The sequence below is a fragment of the Oreochromis niloticus genome, linkage group LG14, assembly GCF_001858045.2.
Source record: "Oreochromis niloticus isolate F11D_XX linkage group LG14, O_niloticus_UMD_NMBU, whole genome shotgun sequence".
Taxonomy (NCBI): domain Eukaryota; kingdom Metazoa; phylum Chordata; class Actinopteri; order Cichliformes; family Cichlidae; genus Oreochromis; species Oreochromis niloticus.
In genome coordinates, this window is record NC_031979.2 from 6,203,841 (window position 1) to 6,222,440 (window position 18,600).

General features: G+C 42.2%; 1 protein-coding gene across 2 annotated transcripts in view; it reads right to left on the bottom strand.

The window, feature by feature from the left end:
* The window catches only part of zgc:153039, an 89,217-nt gene that overhangs the window by 39,708 nt on the left and 30,909 nt on the right, over positions 1-18,600 (bottom strand). For both annotated transcript variants that reach the window (XM_005461008.2, XM_013264773.2), the window contains 2 exons: positions 13,626-13,783; positions 2,857-2,939 (listed from right to left, as the gene is read on the bottom strand). In XM_005461008.2, the coding sequence (XP_005461065.1) occupies positions 2,857-2,939; positions 13,626-13,783 (241 nt within the window). The remainder of the gene's footprint in view (positions 1-2,856; positions 2,940-13,625; positions 13,784-18,600) is intronic.

The window sequence follows — 18,600 nt, forward strand, 5'->3', positions numbered from 1 at the left end:
AGGGCGCAAATAATGACAAGCCATTCAGCCTTTAACACTCACCTCTGATAATGATGGTTTAGTCAGGCCTATTTGCTCCTAAGATCCTCCGCCTGCTCTTCATCTCTATCCCCACCCTCCTCTCCTCTGCCAATATTTTCTCCTGGTCTAAATTGGCTTCTTTCCTCCACTTAGGTGACACAATAGAAGAGAAAAACACTATGTGCTGTCTATTGGTCAGAGTGGGAAAAAAGTGCCAGTTTGTTCCATTCAGCTGCTCTGATATTGTTCGGTCTTGTTCAGTTTGCACTGCCTCTACACTTTAATCACCTACACACCCAGTTGTTGCTAGTAATGAACCCAGATGGGAAGTGAATCAATTAGATGATAAGTTACTCTTGTTTAGCTATAATTTTACTTGTCAAAAATGCTTCTGAATGTTTTCCACCTCCCTATTTTTATTCTTGGACAGTTCTAAATAGTCTGTGTGTATTTTATACTGTGAAGCTGAAGGCTTAAAGGAATTAAATGGATTAAGTTGTATAAAGTTAATTCCACTTAAAGGTTTTGAATTCATTTGACAGCCTTTTACACCTGATTATCTTGATTAACTTGAACTAAACATCTGCTTATTAACAAAGCTCTAAAAAGCACACTTTCATGGCATGTGTGTCTGACGTCATGATATTGGTGCGTGCAGTGGGAATTAACAGCAAAGACTCAATGTGAGCCCCATCAGGCTGAAGAAAGGTTCATCCATGCAGTCATAGATTGGTCCAAGTGTGAAAAAAGACAAAATGTTTGTCACTTTGAGCTTCTTATTGTAGTCTCCTGAGTAACCATGTCTGAAATAGCTTTTATGTTTCAGCATAAATAAATAAGTATGCATGTTAAAACATACTAATGTGGTTGTGTTTTATTTACAACTGCGACACTATAAGTGAAGTGGGTTGTTGGGTTGAAGACTAACACCATGCTAATGATCATAGAAAGGAAAGTGCAGAGGGAGGGCTATATTGACAGATCGACAGATGGGCTCAATGTGCGATGGTGAACAGAGAGTGAAGGTGAATCTGTCCATTTAACAGTTGATCTACATTCCTCCCCTCACAAACCGGAGGTTTCTTCCTGTTAAAAGGGAGTTTTTCCTTCCCACTGTCGCCAAAGTGCTTGCTCATAGGGGGTCATATGATTGTTAGGTTTTTCTCTGTACCTATGAAGCGCCTTGAGGCGACTTTTGTTGTGATTTGGCGCTATATAAATAAAATTGAATTGAACTGAATTGAACTTATGGCCATGAGCTGACCGCTCCCTTAGAGACAGGACGATGAGCTCGGCCATTTGGGAGAAGCTCAGAGTGGAGACGTTATCCTCCGCACTGAAAGGAGGGGGTTTGAGTGGTTCAGGCATTTGACTAGGTTGCCTCCTTTGTCCTTCCTATGTGAGGTATTTCAGGCATGTCCAACTGGGAGGAGGCCCAGGGGCAGACCCAAGACCCACTGGAGGGACTACATCTTTTTCACTAGCCCCCTCAGAAGAGCTGAGGGAGGAAAGCTCTCTGCCTCTCTGCTTAGACTTGTGCTCCTGCAACCTGGATCCAGAAAAGTGACAAAAAAATGAGCTAACAGATGGATGGATGTTCTTCCTAGATTGGAGAAATGAAGTGAGAAGTCTGAAGCCTGACCTTTTGGCTCACAGGGATTACATTTACATCGACTGGCCTCCCGATTTGAAACTTTTGCAGCCACCATTGTAACAAAATATATATGACAGAAAAATAAAGAAACACATAATGGGTCCACTTTAATCTAAAGGGACATAAATGCCTGCAGCAGTTATGAATAACATTATAAACTGTCAGATATCTGACAGATATTGCCTCTGTGGTAGCAGTCTGTAACCATGTTACAAAAGTGAGATGCACTTCATCTTGATCCATTTTCCTCCCAGCTGCTATCCTCTGCAAATCCCACAGTCTGTCTGTCTGTCTGTCTCTCTATTTAGTTATATCTCTTTGTCTATCGAAATTTTTAAAGTGTTATTAATAAAAGACGGGGAAGGAAAGGAAATTTCAGCATCCTCACCTACCAATCAACACAGTAGAACTACTTAAAGTAAGTAAGTTGCACTTTTCTGGAAAATTCACTGAACGCTATTAAACCAAAGAGACTTTAGTGATGCAGAAGCACGCCTTTGGAACGCATTAGTCGACAGAATAACTGACTTCAGGTGCCATTTGTTTAATGCAAATGCACAAATTTAAGCAGCACTATGACAGGTGTGCGTGGATGCAGATTGAGCAGTGATAGAAAACAAAGACATCAAACTGCTCAGGCTGAACTGGTGAATGAATAAGTTTAGTTTGAAGGGAGAGAGAACTTTCTGATCTTCTTGCCTGAGGAAAGTTTCTTTGAAAAACACTGAACAATCCAAACAACAGGAATTCCCGATGATTTTGTCCCCCTACCTTGCCAACCTTGCATTAATTATACAGAAATAATATTGGCTTGTTTGAAGGTTCTCTACCTTCCTTATGCACTGAGAATTATATCTCCCATAGAAGAATGTTACTGATTTCAGTGAAATATTGAAAGCCAAGTCTAAGGCTAGTGTTATCTTGTTTGGACGTTTGATCACTGAAGCTCTTATTTTTGACACAGCATTTCTTTGCTTTTAATTTTGCCATTCAAAACATGTTTCCTCATACTGATTTGCACAAAACATGAAGCTGACAGGACAATCTCTAACATTAGACTCTTTTCTCCTCAGCCCACACACTGATTACAAAACATTTACTTACAGTTATTTAGCAGTACTGCTTGACGTGATATAAAGGTGCACTTATCTGCTGATACTGATTTGCTTATCACTACTAACCTGCACTAGAAACCAGGAGATCAGCACTGAGACCCAGGGGTTGCCACTGTGAGATGTCTTCTTAGCCAGCCACAGCGCCTTACCTGCAGATGTGAGAAAAAAACAAAAACAATGAAGACAGTGACCTTTTGAATCTTAGCATTAAAATATTTGGTAAATGGACTGGTTCTTATATAGCGCTTTTCTACTCTTCTGAGCACTCAAAGCGCTTTACACAACTTGTGCATTCACCCATTCACACAAGCACATTTGTCTAAGTGCTTCTTTTAGCTAACATTCACACTCCAATGGATGCATCGGAGAGCAATTTGGGGTTAGTATCTTGCCCAAGGATATTTGGCATGCAGACTAGGGGAAGCCAGGAATCGAACCACCAACCTTCCGATCAGTAGGTGACCTGCTCTACCACCTGAGCTACAGCCACCCCACAAATATTTAGCAGCAGCGTCACCGTAACAACAGTCTTCCATGCTCACATCAGTAAAGCATGTGTCAACAGAACAGCTTAATCAGTGAAAGATTGTAACGAATGGCCTTCCTCGGTTTTAATAGACAGTGTTATCTATTAAATGTGCTCGTAGAAGCAGAAAAGGGGACACAGCTTGACACAGTGTCGATATCTGGGGAAGTTAAATAGCAAGTGCAGAGCACTGGGGTGTACTAAGAATCACGATTATTGGGTTAGCAAGCTATGTTGAGCTTAAAGTTTTCGTGTCACAAAAATTGATCCTTTTTTTAAACTGGCTAAATCACCATGGTAACTTATGCCTATGAACATATAACCTGTTCAGAGTTTTATTTATATTAAGTGTCAGTTCAAAATCAGCTACAAGCTTCATGTTTTCACTAATTCTCTGCAGTATAGATTCTCTGCTAAGGAAATACAGTTTATATGTGCAATTTTATTTTGATGTGCTGACAAACTAAAGCAATTTCCACACCTTTGGTAGACTATGAAAGTAACGTTTGATGTTTAAATATATCCAGTTTATAGTTTCAGTTGTGTTACTAATGTGTAGCTTCTAATGAGGAAACTCATCATTTTTAATCTGTGTTTTGATTTTTCAGAACTACTGCAGTAAAAATAACAAAAGCTTAAAAAAACACTGTTTTTCTACTTTTGTAGATTTTTAATCACCATTTTATCATTGTCATCATCTCTGACTGGCGTAGGCAGAACTGACAGGGATTATTTTGTGTGGAAGAAGAGTCACATGGTGCACAAAACGACTCTTTTCATGTGAGGAAGAAATAGAAAGCTTGGATAGCAGAAAACACTGATAACTAACGTTGTGATATCCATTATCCCTCACTGGGCTTTCAGGTTTTGTCACAGCAGCTGATCCAAAGAAAGCCTGGCTGTATTGAACTTCCTTTGCTGTATACCCCACAGGTGTCAGTCATTGTGCCTGTTGCAGGCCTCTGGTCTAATGCTTAGTTTATGTGTGACATTTTTCGACCTCATGAATGTGAATGACGTGAAAAGCTAAGTCATAACTGCTGGTGTGCACCACGCTTTAGTGTCGTTTTGTATGGTTGTGTACCTCTTGCTTTTCGTAACCTGGGGTGTGCAGCACAGCCATTTGTACATTGAAATGGAGGTGCAGCTGTCACAGTCTGCACGTGCAACAGTGAAGGCAATGACCATAAACAAGATTTTGCTGGTATGTATTACTGAAAGTACATCCAAGTCCCTATAACGATCTAATTTGTCACTCTTTAAATTCTGAACATTACACTCAAGTAGGGAGATATTAACACAGTATGAGATTTAAAAAACAAACCCCTCCTGGAAGCGACTGCCGATCCCGCTTCGACTCACTAGATTCTGTTACTGCTTTCTTTCCATTTTTTATTTTATTTCCAAGAGCAACAGATATAAATAATAACCGATGATGGTAAAGTGCACAGAACAGATCTGATTTTCACTGGGGATGGTATTTTCTACTGTTACTGACATTTGCACAAAATTTATGTAATTAACTAAATGTCTGCTTTGAAAAGGGAGAGCGAGAGAGAGGGAAAGCGAGTGGGCAGGTGACAGCGAGGGAGACAAACTAAGCCGACGCGTCACTCTATTTAATACCTTACAGGCCTGTATGGTCTATTGAAAGACATTTACATACATTTACATACGTCTCATAGCTTGCACGACATTTCATTGTGTGGCGATGATGGTATTTACTTTGAACCCTGTGTTGGCTGAGCACAAAAGAGGTAAGACTGGTGAAAGACTATGGAGACGAAAACGAGGCTCACACTGTGGAGAGACAGGAGGTGCAGGGACGAAGCGGGCGGTCGAGGGGGATCTGAGTTTAAGAGTAAATTTCACAGCTGATAAAGGACTGGAATTAAATCAGCGCGACTTTAAAGTCAAATCAATGCGGCACAGCAGGGAGATGGAAAGGATGGAGAGAGGCATGGCAGAGGTGAAGGAGTTAGAGATTAGCAAGTCAGAGAGGAGAAAGAAATGGAAGAGGTGTGGGACAGAAGGAGGAAAAACAAAGAACTTCTTTTCACTGTGTGTGTGTGCGTGTGTGTATGTGTGTGTGTGTTAGTGAAAATTGACGCATCCATCACTTAGTTTGCATAGGACAGTGGCAAGGTTAAGCAGTGAGCAGCATGCATGAGTGACAACAACCAGAGCAACACACACGTGATGATCCTACTGTCCCTTTTACACTCTCACACACACACGCAGAGTCTCTCCTACAAGAACATTACACATTTATGGTTCCACAGTCACTGACTCTTAATTAAAGAGATTAATCTAACTTAAGTTAACCCTTTGGCTGTCAGTGAGTGAACAGACTTGTACCAGAGACGTCTGCCTCTGCTCCGTCAGATCACTTCATCGAGGAACTCTGACTAATACGGCCATTTATCTCCCCTGACACACACACGCACAGAAGTGTGGCTATACACACAGACAGAAACGGGCCAAATCCATTTGCAACAGACTTAACAAAAAAAGGAGAGGACGGGATAAGGAAGTTGCTCAGAGTCATTAATAACGACAAAGCAGCAGGCAGCGTCGACTCACACAGAGAAGTGATTGAAATCACACAAATGCTGCACTCGCTTGATATGGGAATGGCTTTGACTCAGAGGGTTTGTGTTCAGTTTTTTTTTTTTTAAAGAAAAGAAATAAGCACCACTGATCCCTGAAATACACCACCCGCCTACACATGGACCTACACACGACAAAAAGTTTCTGCTAGATATTAGGACTGCTTTTTGAATCTCCTGTCACGGTGAAGGTACAAACAAAATGTTTTTCTTTTAATCTGTGTAAAATTTAAATTAAAAAACAGGAAGCAGTAATTTGAAAATCTCAAAAACACATTTTATTCACAATAAAACACACAAGCATATCAAATGTTTACACTGAGTCTTCTTACTATTTCATGTTGCTCATTTTGAAACTTTCTGGCAGCGAGAAAAAAAAAGTTGGTACAGCTCCATGTTTACACTGTGTAGCATCCCATCTGCTTTAAACAACAGCCTGTGAACATCTGGATTGGGAAAAGGAGTGTTGTCCCTTCTGATCTGATAGAGGGTTCTAGCTGCCTGGGTCATATTTTCTTTGTTTCTGTATTTTCTTTTCTGTTTTGCTGGTGAAAGGTCTGGACTGCAGGCAGGCCGGCTGCACTGTTCTACTACAAACCCATGCTGTTGTAAAAGATGCACTATGTGGTTTAACTTTGTCTTGCTAAAACATGCAAGGCCTTCACTGTTCGAAGGGAGTATAAGTTGCTCTAAACCTGTGTATACCTTTAAGTATTGATGGAGTCTTTCCAGATATGCAAGCTGCCAATTCCACAGGCACTGATACATCTCCATACCATCAGAGATGCAGGCTTTACTGATAACAAACCAGCTGGCCCCTCTCGTTTTTAGTTTGGATGATGAAGAATCCAAGTTTCTTAAAGAGGATTTCAAATTCTGCTTCATCTGACCACAGAACAGTTTTCCTCAGTTAATTTTAAATGAACTTTGGCTCAGAGAAGATAGCAGTGTTTCTGCATCATGTTCAAATATGACTACTTTGTATCAAAGAGCAGCGGTCCCCAACCCCCGGGCCACAGACCGGTATCGGTCCGTGAATCGTTTGGTACCAGGCCGCTCCAGAGTTGAGGCTCGGGTGTGAAATTTATGGTTTTCAGGATTTTTATCGGGTTTTAGCGTTATTTTTTTTAATCGTTTTTATCGTTAACTCGGTTTCCCTTGGTCTTTTCCCGTGTGTTATGAGTAAATTTTCTTTTTTTGGTACCGGTACTGGTTTTATTTTGTTGTATTTATCCACGACACCTTAAAGGCCAGTCCGTGAAAATATTGTCGGACATAAACTGGTCCGTGGTGCAAAAAAGGTTGGGGATCGCAGTCAAAGAGCTTCAACCTGACTTTGTGGATGGCATATTGAACTATGATCCCAGACAATGATGGGTTCACACAATCATGACAGTTTTTAATGTATTGCTGCCTGAAGGCCTGAAGATGACAGCCATCCAATATAGATTTTCAGCCTCATCGCTTGCACACAGAAATTTCTTCAGATACCTGAATCTTTTGATGATATAACGAACTGTAAATGATGACATACTGAAAGTCTTCACAATTCTGTGACTTTTTTTAAATGTGAAAATGTAAACACAGCTATGTAATCTATAGTCAGCACTGCTCTGTAACAGATCGCTTGCTCCCACTGTTCACTCTCTGGAGGTGTACATGACAACAAAGTAACATTTTTGCTTCTAACGTTCTCTCCCATTGATCTCTGTACATATAACTGAAATCCCAGCAAATGTATTATATTTAACTATGTGTGTGGTGTCTTTGTCAGATGATGGTGCAGATATAAAAATCAGACACAAGCCTGGCGATTACAGATTTTTTTTTTTCAAATTTTGTATAGAAATTTGAAACAGTCACAACAGCTTGTGTGACTGGGATCAGAGCTTCAGGTTACCTCACTGTTGCAAACTTAGTTCAACATTTAGTTATTTTTGTCATTTCTTTAGCAACTTTTTCTCAAATAACAACCTAGCAGAAAAGACTGACAGACATTGTGTTCTCTATAACTTTGAGTCACCGCCGCACAGCCATCATATTTAACAAAGGTGTATAATTTTGTCAGATGACACCGAGGTAAAGTATTTGCTGTAGGTTACAATCAGCTCAAAAAATTATACTGACCACAGTTCTACAATAACTTAGAAATACTACCAAACACTTCTTCTTCTACTTTTAAGACGGTAAGCAGTTCTAACATTGTAATCTGTGGGTCTGATTTGTCTTGATCCTAATGTGAACGTGTTAAGAATATTCCATGGGCATCTACCAGATGAGCCTCATAGAGGACCACACTGACATCCCCCTGCTGTAGGAGTAAATTTAATGCTTTCAGGAATACCCAGGGGTGTTCCCAGGCCAGCCGAGAGATATAATCTCTCTAGCATGTCCTAGGTCTGCCCTGGGGCCTTCTTCCAGTGGCACATCCCTGGAACACTGGATGCCTCCTCACCTAGGAGGCGTGCCCGAACATGTCAGATGCCCGAACAACCTCAACTGGCTCCTTTCGATGTGGAGGAGCAGCGGCTCTACTCTGAGCCCCTCCCGGATAGCTGAACTTCTCACCCTATCTCTAAGGGAGAGGCGAGCCACCCTTCGGAGGAAGCTCATTTCTGCCACTTGTATCCGCAATCTCATTCTTTCGGTCACTACCCACAGCTCGTGACCATAGGTGAGGACAGGGACGTAGGTTGACTGGTAAATTGAGAGCTTCACTTTTACACTCAGCTCTCTCTTCACCACGACAGACCAGTACAGCGTCCACATCACTGCAGCCACAGCACCAATCCATCTGTCGATCTCCCACTCCCTTCTACCGTCATTCATGAACAAGACCCCAAGATACTTAAACTCCTCCACTTGGGACAGGTGAATGTGAATGTGTTAAGAATATTCCAGAGGCATCTACCAGAGGACCACACTGACACGCCCCTGCTGTTGGAGTAAATTTAATGCTATCAGGAATACATATTAGAGGAATATATGAGTAAACTAATATAAATTGGAAAAAAATATATCAAGAAGGAATACAAAAACTCTCCTGAACCTTGTGTTCTAACATGTACTTCCTTGTACATGTTAGCTCCAGCTCCGAGCTGGCAGCCAGTATCAGCAGCTCCGACCTGACCGAGTCCTTTTTTTCTCTTTAATATATGTTTCTTTTTGTTTTTGTTTTTGTGTTTATTGTTTTTCTATTGTGGACTGCTGTCCCTCACAATGGAGCTCAGAAATCTATGGGCAATGGTGTTCTTTATTACATTTTTTACAGCGTCTTTGTCTGGAGAGCGCGTGGAGGTCCGACCTCCCATTGTTTACAGCAGGGATCAGCTGTTAGCCCTCGGAGCCTCCGCTGCCCTGCCTACCGCCGAGCAAGCTAACATCCCCCCGCGAGGTGAGGAGGAAGAGACGCGGTACTCGGGCCGGGATCGGGCGTCGCAGTAAAGTTAGGAGGTACCAGCCAGCGATTCCATCTATTATTATGGGGAATGTGAGATCTCTCCCCAATAAAGTAGACGAACTGGCGGCTCTTACCCGACATCAGAGGAGCTACAGGGAGTGCAGCCTGATGTGCTTCACAGAGTCGTGGCTAACTGCGTTAACTCCGGACTCACACGTAAACATGGATGGTTTTCATCTGATCCGGGCCGACAGAACAGCGGAGAGTGGTAAGAAGAGAGGAGGGGGTCTGGCTGTGTTTGTGAACGATAGATGGTGTAACTCTGGGCATTTATCTATCAAAGAGACGCTATGCTGTAAGGACATCGAGCTGCTAGCGGTTAGCATGAGACCGTACTATCTACCGCGAGAGTTTACACATGTGATTATGATAGCTGTGTATGTCCCGCCCTCTGCTAGCGCTGCAGCAGCCTGTGAGGTCCTGCACACTGTAACCAGCAGACTCCAAACACAACACCCTCAGGCCCTTTTCCTGATCTCTGGGGACTCTCCCCACCTTCACCCAGTATGTTACCTGCCACACCAGAGACAATAAAACATTGGACTTATTGTATGCCAACACCAAGGAGGCATACAGCTCATCACCTCTCCCTCCCCTGGGGGGCTCAGATCACAATCTGGTTCATCTCCAGCCTGTGTATAAACCTCTGGTACACAGAGAACCAGTTGTGAAACGCACAATAAGGAAATGGTCGGCAGAGACTGAAGAGGCCCTGAGGGACTGTTTCCATTCTACTGTCTGGGACAACCTCTGCAGCCCTTTGGAGGATGACCTCAACAGCATCACAGACTGCATTACGGATTACATGAACTTCTGTGTGGACAACACCGTACCCATCAAAAAGGTACGGTGTTTTTCTAACAACAAAGCATGGATAAATCCTGAAATTAAGGCTCTCCTCAAGGAGAAGAAGAGAGTCTTTAGATCTGGAGACAAACAGGAGCTGAGAGTTGTCCAGAAGAAGCTGAAATGGAAGATAAGGCAAGGAAAGGAAAACTACAGGAGGAAGATGGAAGAGCAGCTGGAACAGGACAACATCAGAGGGGTTTGGAACAGCCTGAAGACAATCTCAGGACAAAAACCAACCCCCCAGGCTGCAGGAGACTTGGGGTGGGTGAATGACCTAAATAAATATTTTAATAGGTTTGATCAACCACCCACCCCTCCCACAGCATCGTCCCCCCTGCTGCAATCTCCTTCATCTTCAGGGACTGCCTGTCCTTCATCTCAGGACTTCACACCTCTCAGCTTCACACCTCCCAGCTCCCAGTCATTACACCCACCCCCGGCTTCTGTGGACTCCAACTTACACCCCCCTCCCCCAGAATCCACTCTTTCTATCTCAGCACTTCAAGTGAGGAACGAGCTTTGCAAGATCAGGGTGCGGAAGGCTGCAGGTCCAGATGGCATCAGCTCCAGGCTCCTGAGGTGCTGCGCAGATGAACTGTGTAGCATCCTAGGATATCTGTTCAACCTGAGCCTGTCACTGGGGAAAGTACCACAGCTGTGGAAGACCTCCTGTGTGGTACCGGTACCAAAGACCTCCCATCCCAAGGACCTCAGCAGCCACAGGCCGGTAGCCCTGAAATCGCATCTGATGAAGACACTCGAGAGGTTTGTTCGAAACCATCTGCGCCCCCTGGTGAGGTCTTCATTGGATCCACTACAGTTTGCTTACCAGCCTGGCATTGGGGTGGAGGACGCCATCATCTACCTCCTGCACCGAGCTCTGACTCACCTGGAGAAGCCTGGAAGCACTGTGAGGATCATGTTCTTTGATTTCTCCAGTGCTTTCAACACCATCCAGCCACGACTTCTGAGAGACAAGCTGGAGCTATCGGGAGTGGACCACCACATGTCCCAGTGGATACTGGACTACCTCACAGAACGTCCACAGTATGTGAGGTCACAGGGCTGTGTCTCTGATACACTGGTCTGCAGTACGGGGGCCCCACAGGGAACTGTGCTGGCACCGTTCCTCTTCACCCTCTACACTGCAGACTTCTCCATCAACTCCTCATGCTGCCACCTACAGAAGTTCTCTGACGACTCTGCCATAGTCGGCCTCATCACAGGTGAAGACGACTCAGAGTACAGACAGTGGACTCTGGACTTTGTTGACTGGTGTCAGCAGAACCACCTGCTGATCAACGCCGGGAAAACCAAGGAGTTGGTGGTGGACTTCCGGAGACGCAGACCCACCACACTGACACCGGTGAACATCCAGGGAGAGGACATTGAGATAGTGGACTCTTATAGGTACCTGGGTGTTCACCTGAATAATAAACTGGACTGGAGCCACAACACTGGTGCTCTTTACAGGAAGGGTCAGAGCAGACTCTACCTGCTGAGGCGGCTGAGGTCATTTGGAGTACAGGGAGCGCTTTTAAAGCGCTTTTAAAGACCTTCTGTGGTGGCATCTGTCATTTTTTACAGTGTGGTATGTTGGAGCAGCGATTTATCGGCAGCTGAGAGGAAGAGGTTGGATAAACTCATCAGGAAGGCCAGCTCTTTTCTGGGATGCACCCTGGACCCAGTGCAGGTGGTGGGAGACAGAAGGACTCTGGCCAAAATAACATCTCTGATGGACAGAGTCTCCCACTCCATGCATGTAAATGTTGCTGAACTGCAGAGGCTTCAGTGAGAGACTGCTGCATCCTAGATGCATGAAGGAGCATTTCCGCAGGTCCTTCCTCCCTGCAGCTGTCAGACTGTACAATCAGAACTGCTCCCAACAAACATAGAAGTTTACATCTGCGCTGTAACTGCAATAAGTTAATCAACCGATTCGCACTACAACCTGGTTTGCCTCTTATCTGTAGTTATTTATATTTTATTTAATAACCGTACAGTACTCTGTTTATAGTAACCATTGTCCATTGTAAATATGTAAGAAAAAATTGTGTATGTTTCTGTTCTGTGTCCTGTGTACTGTTTGTTTGTATATGTGTCTTTCTGGCTGCTGTTACAACCAAATTTCCCCTTGTGGAACAATTAAAGGATTATTCTATTCTACTGTGCTGCTAAAAGTATTTGTCCCCTTCCTGATTTTCTGGCAGAGAGCATAAAACACAGTTTCATCAATTGTGGCAATCTGTCAAGGTCCTGAAGCAGCAAAGCAGTCCAAGACCATCACACTACCAACCAACATGTGTGAGTGCTAGTGTGACGTTCTTTCTATGAAATGCTGTGTTAGTTTTATGTCAGATGTAACAGGACTCAAACCTTCCAAAAAGTTCACAGTTCCGTGTCACCATAGCACTGAGGATCAACAAGATGTTTTTGCCTAATATGAGACGAGCCCTTGTGTTCATTTTTGGTCAGCAGTTGTCTCCTCCTTAAAACTCTCCCATGGATGACATTCTTACAGAGTCTCTTAGAGGCCAATTGTTCAACCTTTTTTCCATTTGTGGATAATGACTCGCTGGAGTACCTATCCTTAGAAATGGCTTTGTAACCCTTTTGAGAATGATAGATGACTATGTTTCTCAGCTGTTTCGTTAGATCGTGTCATGATGCGTTGCTTTTTGAGCTCTTTTATTCAACTTCATTTTGTCACATAGGTTTCATTTAAATGATTTTCTGGCAGTAATCAGGCATGAGTGTGGTTAGTGAATTTTCACTTAATACATAAAATCATCATTAAAAACGGCATTTTTTTATTTACTCGAGTTATCTAATATGACATTTTTTGATGGTCTGAAACGGGTGGCAAATATGCAAAAAAAGAAATCAGGATATATAAAATACTTTTTTTAATATATTTACAAATACTATGGAAATAACAGATTATATAAGGCTTTAAAAATACTCCAGCTCAAAGGGTAATTATGGCTCTAGTTATTAAACCTGATGATATTGATGATTATTTCACCTGGATCAACTATAATCCATCTTATCACCTTGCTGCTATTATTATAAGCAATACTCAATAGCAAATTTTACAGTCACATTAAATTATATCATCTTAAGATTTTTAAAGAGTGTTTATCTCTCTGCAGCTGTAGGTATACAGTTGATTGTCTGGCAGCCAGCACTGCTATGAAACAGACACCAATGTTTTCTCTGTTATCAGTGGCATTTTCATATAACAAATCACATCTGTGTCCCTGGCATATTTTAAACACTGAAATGTCAGTAACGCGATTAAAAAAAAAAAAAAAATCTAACAATGGTTTCAGTCGAGATTTTGCGTCCCTTGGAAAAAAAAAACCAACAAAAAAAACATAGAGCCACCTACCAAACAGGTCATCCTTTGCCATGGCGTAGAGGACACGTGAGGCCCCGATGAGGTTGCTCATGGCAGCAGACAGCGTGGAGGAATAAACTCCAATGATGACGAAGGGGTGCCAAACATTGATGTCTCTCAGGAAACTGTAATCCCTCTGAAGGAGAAGGCTGCAACGGTTTGGAGAATAAAATTGACAGATAACTAAAACAAGCATGGACGGGATGTTTAGTTTGTTCCATTACACAGAAACCATATTTCTGTGTTCAGGAGGAACCAGAGTGAATATTAAACTATATAGGTTAAGTACTTTAATAAAGCACTGGAATTTTAGGGAGAGGTTTAAGGCACTGAACACTGTTGATAAGTTGATAACTTGAGGATTTCTTGAACATTTTCAAGCACAGTTTTTGGGAAAAAAGATTGTGCTCAGTTTTGACTCTTTTCTTAGTGCTTTCTGTGTTTTAGAGTTGCTGATTAATTAGAATGATTTTCCCCTCCCATTTAACAAACTAGGAAAGAAGTCAACAGGAACATCATGGAATTTCAAAACCGTTGTCAGAAATTTTCCCACCTTTTCAGATCAACAGAGTATATCTTAGTACAACTTGGTCCTAGAAAAACTGTGTGTTTGAAATATCCACTTGCTGTTGCTTTTCTGTAGTTGAACTCTTTAATGAACAAGTTCCAGACAGCTTTTGGTACATCTCTGACACTACATAAATATACCACAGCTGCATAATTACGCATCAGATACTCCTCATTATGTTTGTCGCTTAAACAAATGACAGAACATCTGCACCACAATAAAGTCTGACAACACAACAGAGCTGCTATTTTTAGATAAATACGCTTGGTAATTGACACATCTCTGCAAAACACTGAAATGAAAGAAATTATAACATTTGGAGGCACAACTTCATTTACAATACACTTCAGTTGAACTATAGGTCCTATATAGGTTAACTAAAAGGGTTAAAAGGAAATACCAAAGGTTAGGAAGCAGTACACATCAGACAAACAATTCAACACACCAACTAGTAAAATGCTTCCCTCTGGTGGTGAAAGCTTTTGTTGAATTCTACAAAGAGTAATTACAAAATGTACCTTTAAATACTTGTCCCATTGTTTTTATTTGCAAATCTTTGAGAAAACAGCTGCCTCACAAAACAGCTGTGACAAAATTAGAATTTTTATATCAAAATTGAAACTTTAACATAACCTTAACAGCTTTAAAACGATTTTTGTCAGTTACAAGTTCTGAAATAGTAACACAAAAGTCAGCAAAATCCTAACACAATCCCATCTTGGTATACGATGATAACCAAGTAACAGAACCCACCCCAACAGAGATTATTAGCCAACATTATCTGTTTGCTAATTTATGTGTTATGATATTTATAACGGGCAATCAGGTGAACTGACCTGTGGTCATTTTTTTTAATGTTTTCTGATATTCTTCGATGCTGAAGAAAAACCTAAGTATGAATGAGAACTTTATCTCAAAAATCAAGGTATAAATCAAACCACAATTTTGGAGAACTGTTACAGCCCTGATGTTAATCATACAGGGCCAGATATTGCTCTCCAATTCACTATTTATCCCAAATGGTTTTGAAGCCCTGTAACACACCTACACTGACTTTTCATGTGAAGACAAAATGGTAACCTGCTACAACCTAGAGGAAAAAGGAATGATCTTCCATCAACCCAAAGACTTTCATTTTAATAGTATTCCGTTTATATCAGGAGCTCTAAATCAAGTAATTCAAAGGGTTATTTATCATTTCAAACTTGTTTGTGCAAAACGTGCTGATGTCCAATGAAAAAGAAAAAGATTGAAGAGGAGGTGATGATTACAATGCCAGGGTGCCTAATGATGAGATCCTGAAATAGTGGGCCCACTACAACATGTGTTTGTGTGTGTGTGCAAGATTGTGCTCTAGACATGGAGAAAGAGAGATCAGAGAGTACAAAAAACCCCCAGCAGGGAGCGCATGATTACGGCCAGCCCCCCACCTCTTTTCAATACAACACAGCCAGAGAGATGAGAATTAGAGTGCAAAGTATTTCTCTCTTTCTCCTGATCCATCTCAGTCTCTCTTTGTAACTTAATACACACACACACACACACACACACACACACACACACACACACACACACAGTCCATCTATTCCCCTCTATCTCTTTCATCATGGTGTTTTTAAACCCATTCAAGAGGTTTTTCTTGCTTCTCTTAGTCAGTCATCTTCATTTTATATCTACATGTACCACTGTCCGCTATCTGTTTTTCTCCGTCTTTCTCTCCTAATTAAGTGTCCCATCACGTTTTCTTTCAGGTCCGCTGATTTTAATACTTATTATCATGGCCCTATTAAGTATTGTTCACTCCATCCACAGACCTGAGAACACTATTCTTTCACATGGAGCCTGAGAGGCAGTCAGTGCACGCACACGCGCAGGTTTTTTTGCATTACCACAAATCAACTAAACAAAAGGTTCTGCAGTGAAGTTAACATCACCCTCGAAATTAGGAAATGCCAACTACTTTGTTTATTTGGCGTGTGTGTGTGTGTGTGTGTGTGTGTGTGGGTGGGTGGATGGCTGTGTTTGTGTGGTTGTATGTGGTGTGGGGTGAGCACTGCAGTGAAAAGTTGATGAACCATTGCTTTAATCAGACTCCATGACATTTTCATAATACAGGAAAAACGGGAAAAAAGTTCATTGGGCTGATACACAAATGTGCACGTGTACTTTTCACAGAAAAAGATGTATGCATGATGAGGAAATAATGTGTGGGCACGTGTGTGTGTGTGTGTATGCATGTTCATGTGTAACACAGGTGACTGATGATGTGGGTCAGAACTTATAGACTGATTATTAATTTCTCTGACGTGTGGCAGCAACAAAATAAATCTCAAAAAAGGTTGACATTTCCAAACTGACTCCCAAAAACAAAGCCACAGTGAAATGACAGTGATGACGAATGGGGGGGGGTGTGCGCGCGTGTGCGTGTGCACGTGCGTGTGTGTGGGAGGGTGAGTTGGTTAATAATAGAATGGCAGCAAATGCATTTTGCATTCATACTTTTATGTATGGGGAAGACAGCAGTTTGGTGCAGTTGTTAAGCACTACGACCTTGGCAGCAAGATAGTCCTGGGACAGAATGTCCCAGCAGGACTAACTCCCTCGATCTGAACTTCTGGTTTCCACTCAAGTATGACATCGTTCCCAGGTTCAAATGCTCCCTCAGTTCATAGTCCAGTGATAAAATGTAACATGCATGAAAAAAAAGAGCACAGGTTTAGCCAAGTGCTACAATAACTTTTGTACATTAACAAAAGTGGAAAACTAGACACCAGCTACGTTTTGAAGGGTGGAGTTGGGGTTGTTGACAAATTCTACCTTTTGACTACCTACATCACTATGATTAACAGATGACTGGACAGGAAAGAAGAGTGTGATAACTTGTTCTTAATAAAGTTCATGCTTAGGGTCCCTGACCAACCACCCCAGTGCAAGCTACAGGGTAAACCAGCAGAGCCACATCACCTGCAAAAACTAGAGATGAGATCCTGGGACCACAAAACCTGACGCCCTACATCCGTTTGCTGCATCTAGAACTGCTTAAATAGAATGTATGGTTGACCACTAGTGTTTGCACACAAAGATCTCTGGCTGCTGAGAAAAACTGACTGGGGGAATTCACCTAGCATGCATGCAGTCCTCCAAAAAGATACCATGATGCAAAAGAGACACAAAGATAGCATCTAATTATGAAAAAGCAACCATGAGAAGCACAGACAGTAGGTACACACTGGATAGTTTTCCCATTGTGTTTGACAGGTTACTACAAATATGTTTGTTTTGTTTTGTTATGGGGCGATCGTGCCTTGTAATCGGAAGGTTGCCGGTTCGAGCCCCGGCTTGGACTGTCTCGGTCGTTGTGTGATGGCAAGCTACATTGTAGCCACAGCCACCCTGGGGCGCACTGACAGAGGCGAGGCTGCCGGACACTGGCGCCACCGGCCTCTGACCACCACCAGTAGGCAATGGGTGAAATGTCTTGCCCAAGGACACAATGACCAAGACTGTCCAAGCCGGGGCTCGAACCGGCAACCTTCCGATTACAAGGCGAACTCCCTGGGAATGGGATGGGAAGAAACCTCCGGCAGACCAGGCTCAGGGAGGGAAAACCATCTGCCGCGATCAATTCTGACTTCTGACTTCCACATCTCAAAGGTTAATCTAAGGACCAGTAGCACTGCTGTGTGAATCACAGCAGAATCAAATTTATAGGAAATTTGCCACCTGAAAAGCTGAATCATTACATCATCAGCCAGCCTGACTCTACCTGTGATGGTGGATTTGTTTTCAAGTGCAATCAAGCACAGCAGGAGCAAAGAAAAAAAAGAGTAGTGTAAAGTCACTATGAACGTAACTATAAGTTACGGAAGGAGAAAAGTAGTGAAGAATTTGGTTCAAATTGGACAAAAAAAAAAATCCCATCAATGTGAAAACAATGAAAGAAATATCTATAGTCAAGGATCACCATAGACAAGTATAAAAATCATATTTAATTTAATTCAGTTAAAATTTAGTTTTAATAAACTGCCTACATATGATCACTAGGGGGCCAGAATGGGTGGGGGGTGCTGGTTAACATAGACAGTGGATGGATAAATAAGTCTGTACTACTTTTGAGGCTGTGTATTCATTACCTATGGAGTGCTATATATGTATATCTTTGTGTGACTTGTGTGTGTAGCCTGTATAGTAATTATTGATCAGATCACCCTGCTGAAATGAGCTCTGCCACTGAAATAAAGAGGAGAACAAAAGCACAAGAGAGCGAGCGACAGATTAAAGGAACTCATTTAGAAAAGAGGAGGAAACAAAGCTCGATGACTAAAAGGAGCCCACAGAGATTGCTAGTCGATTGTTCTCGCTCCTCCCAGTCCGCTCCATCCTTCAGCTTATTTGTTT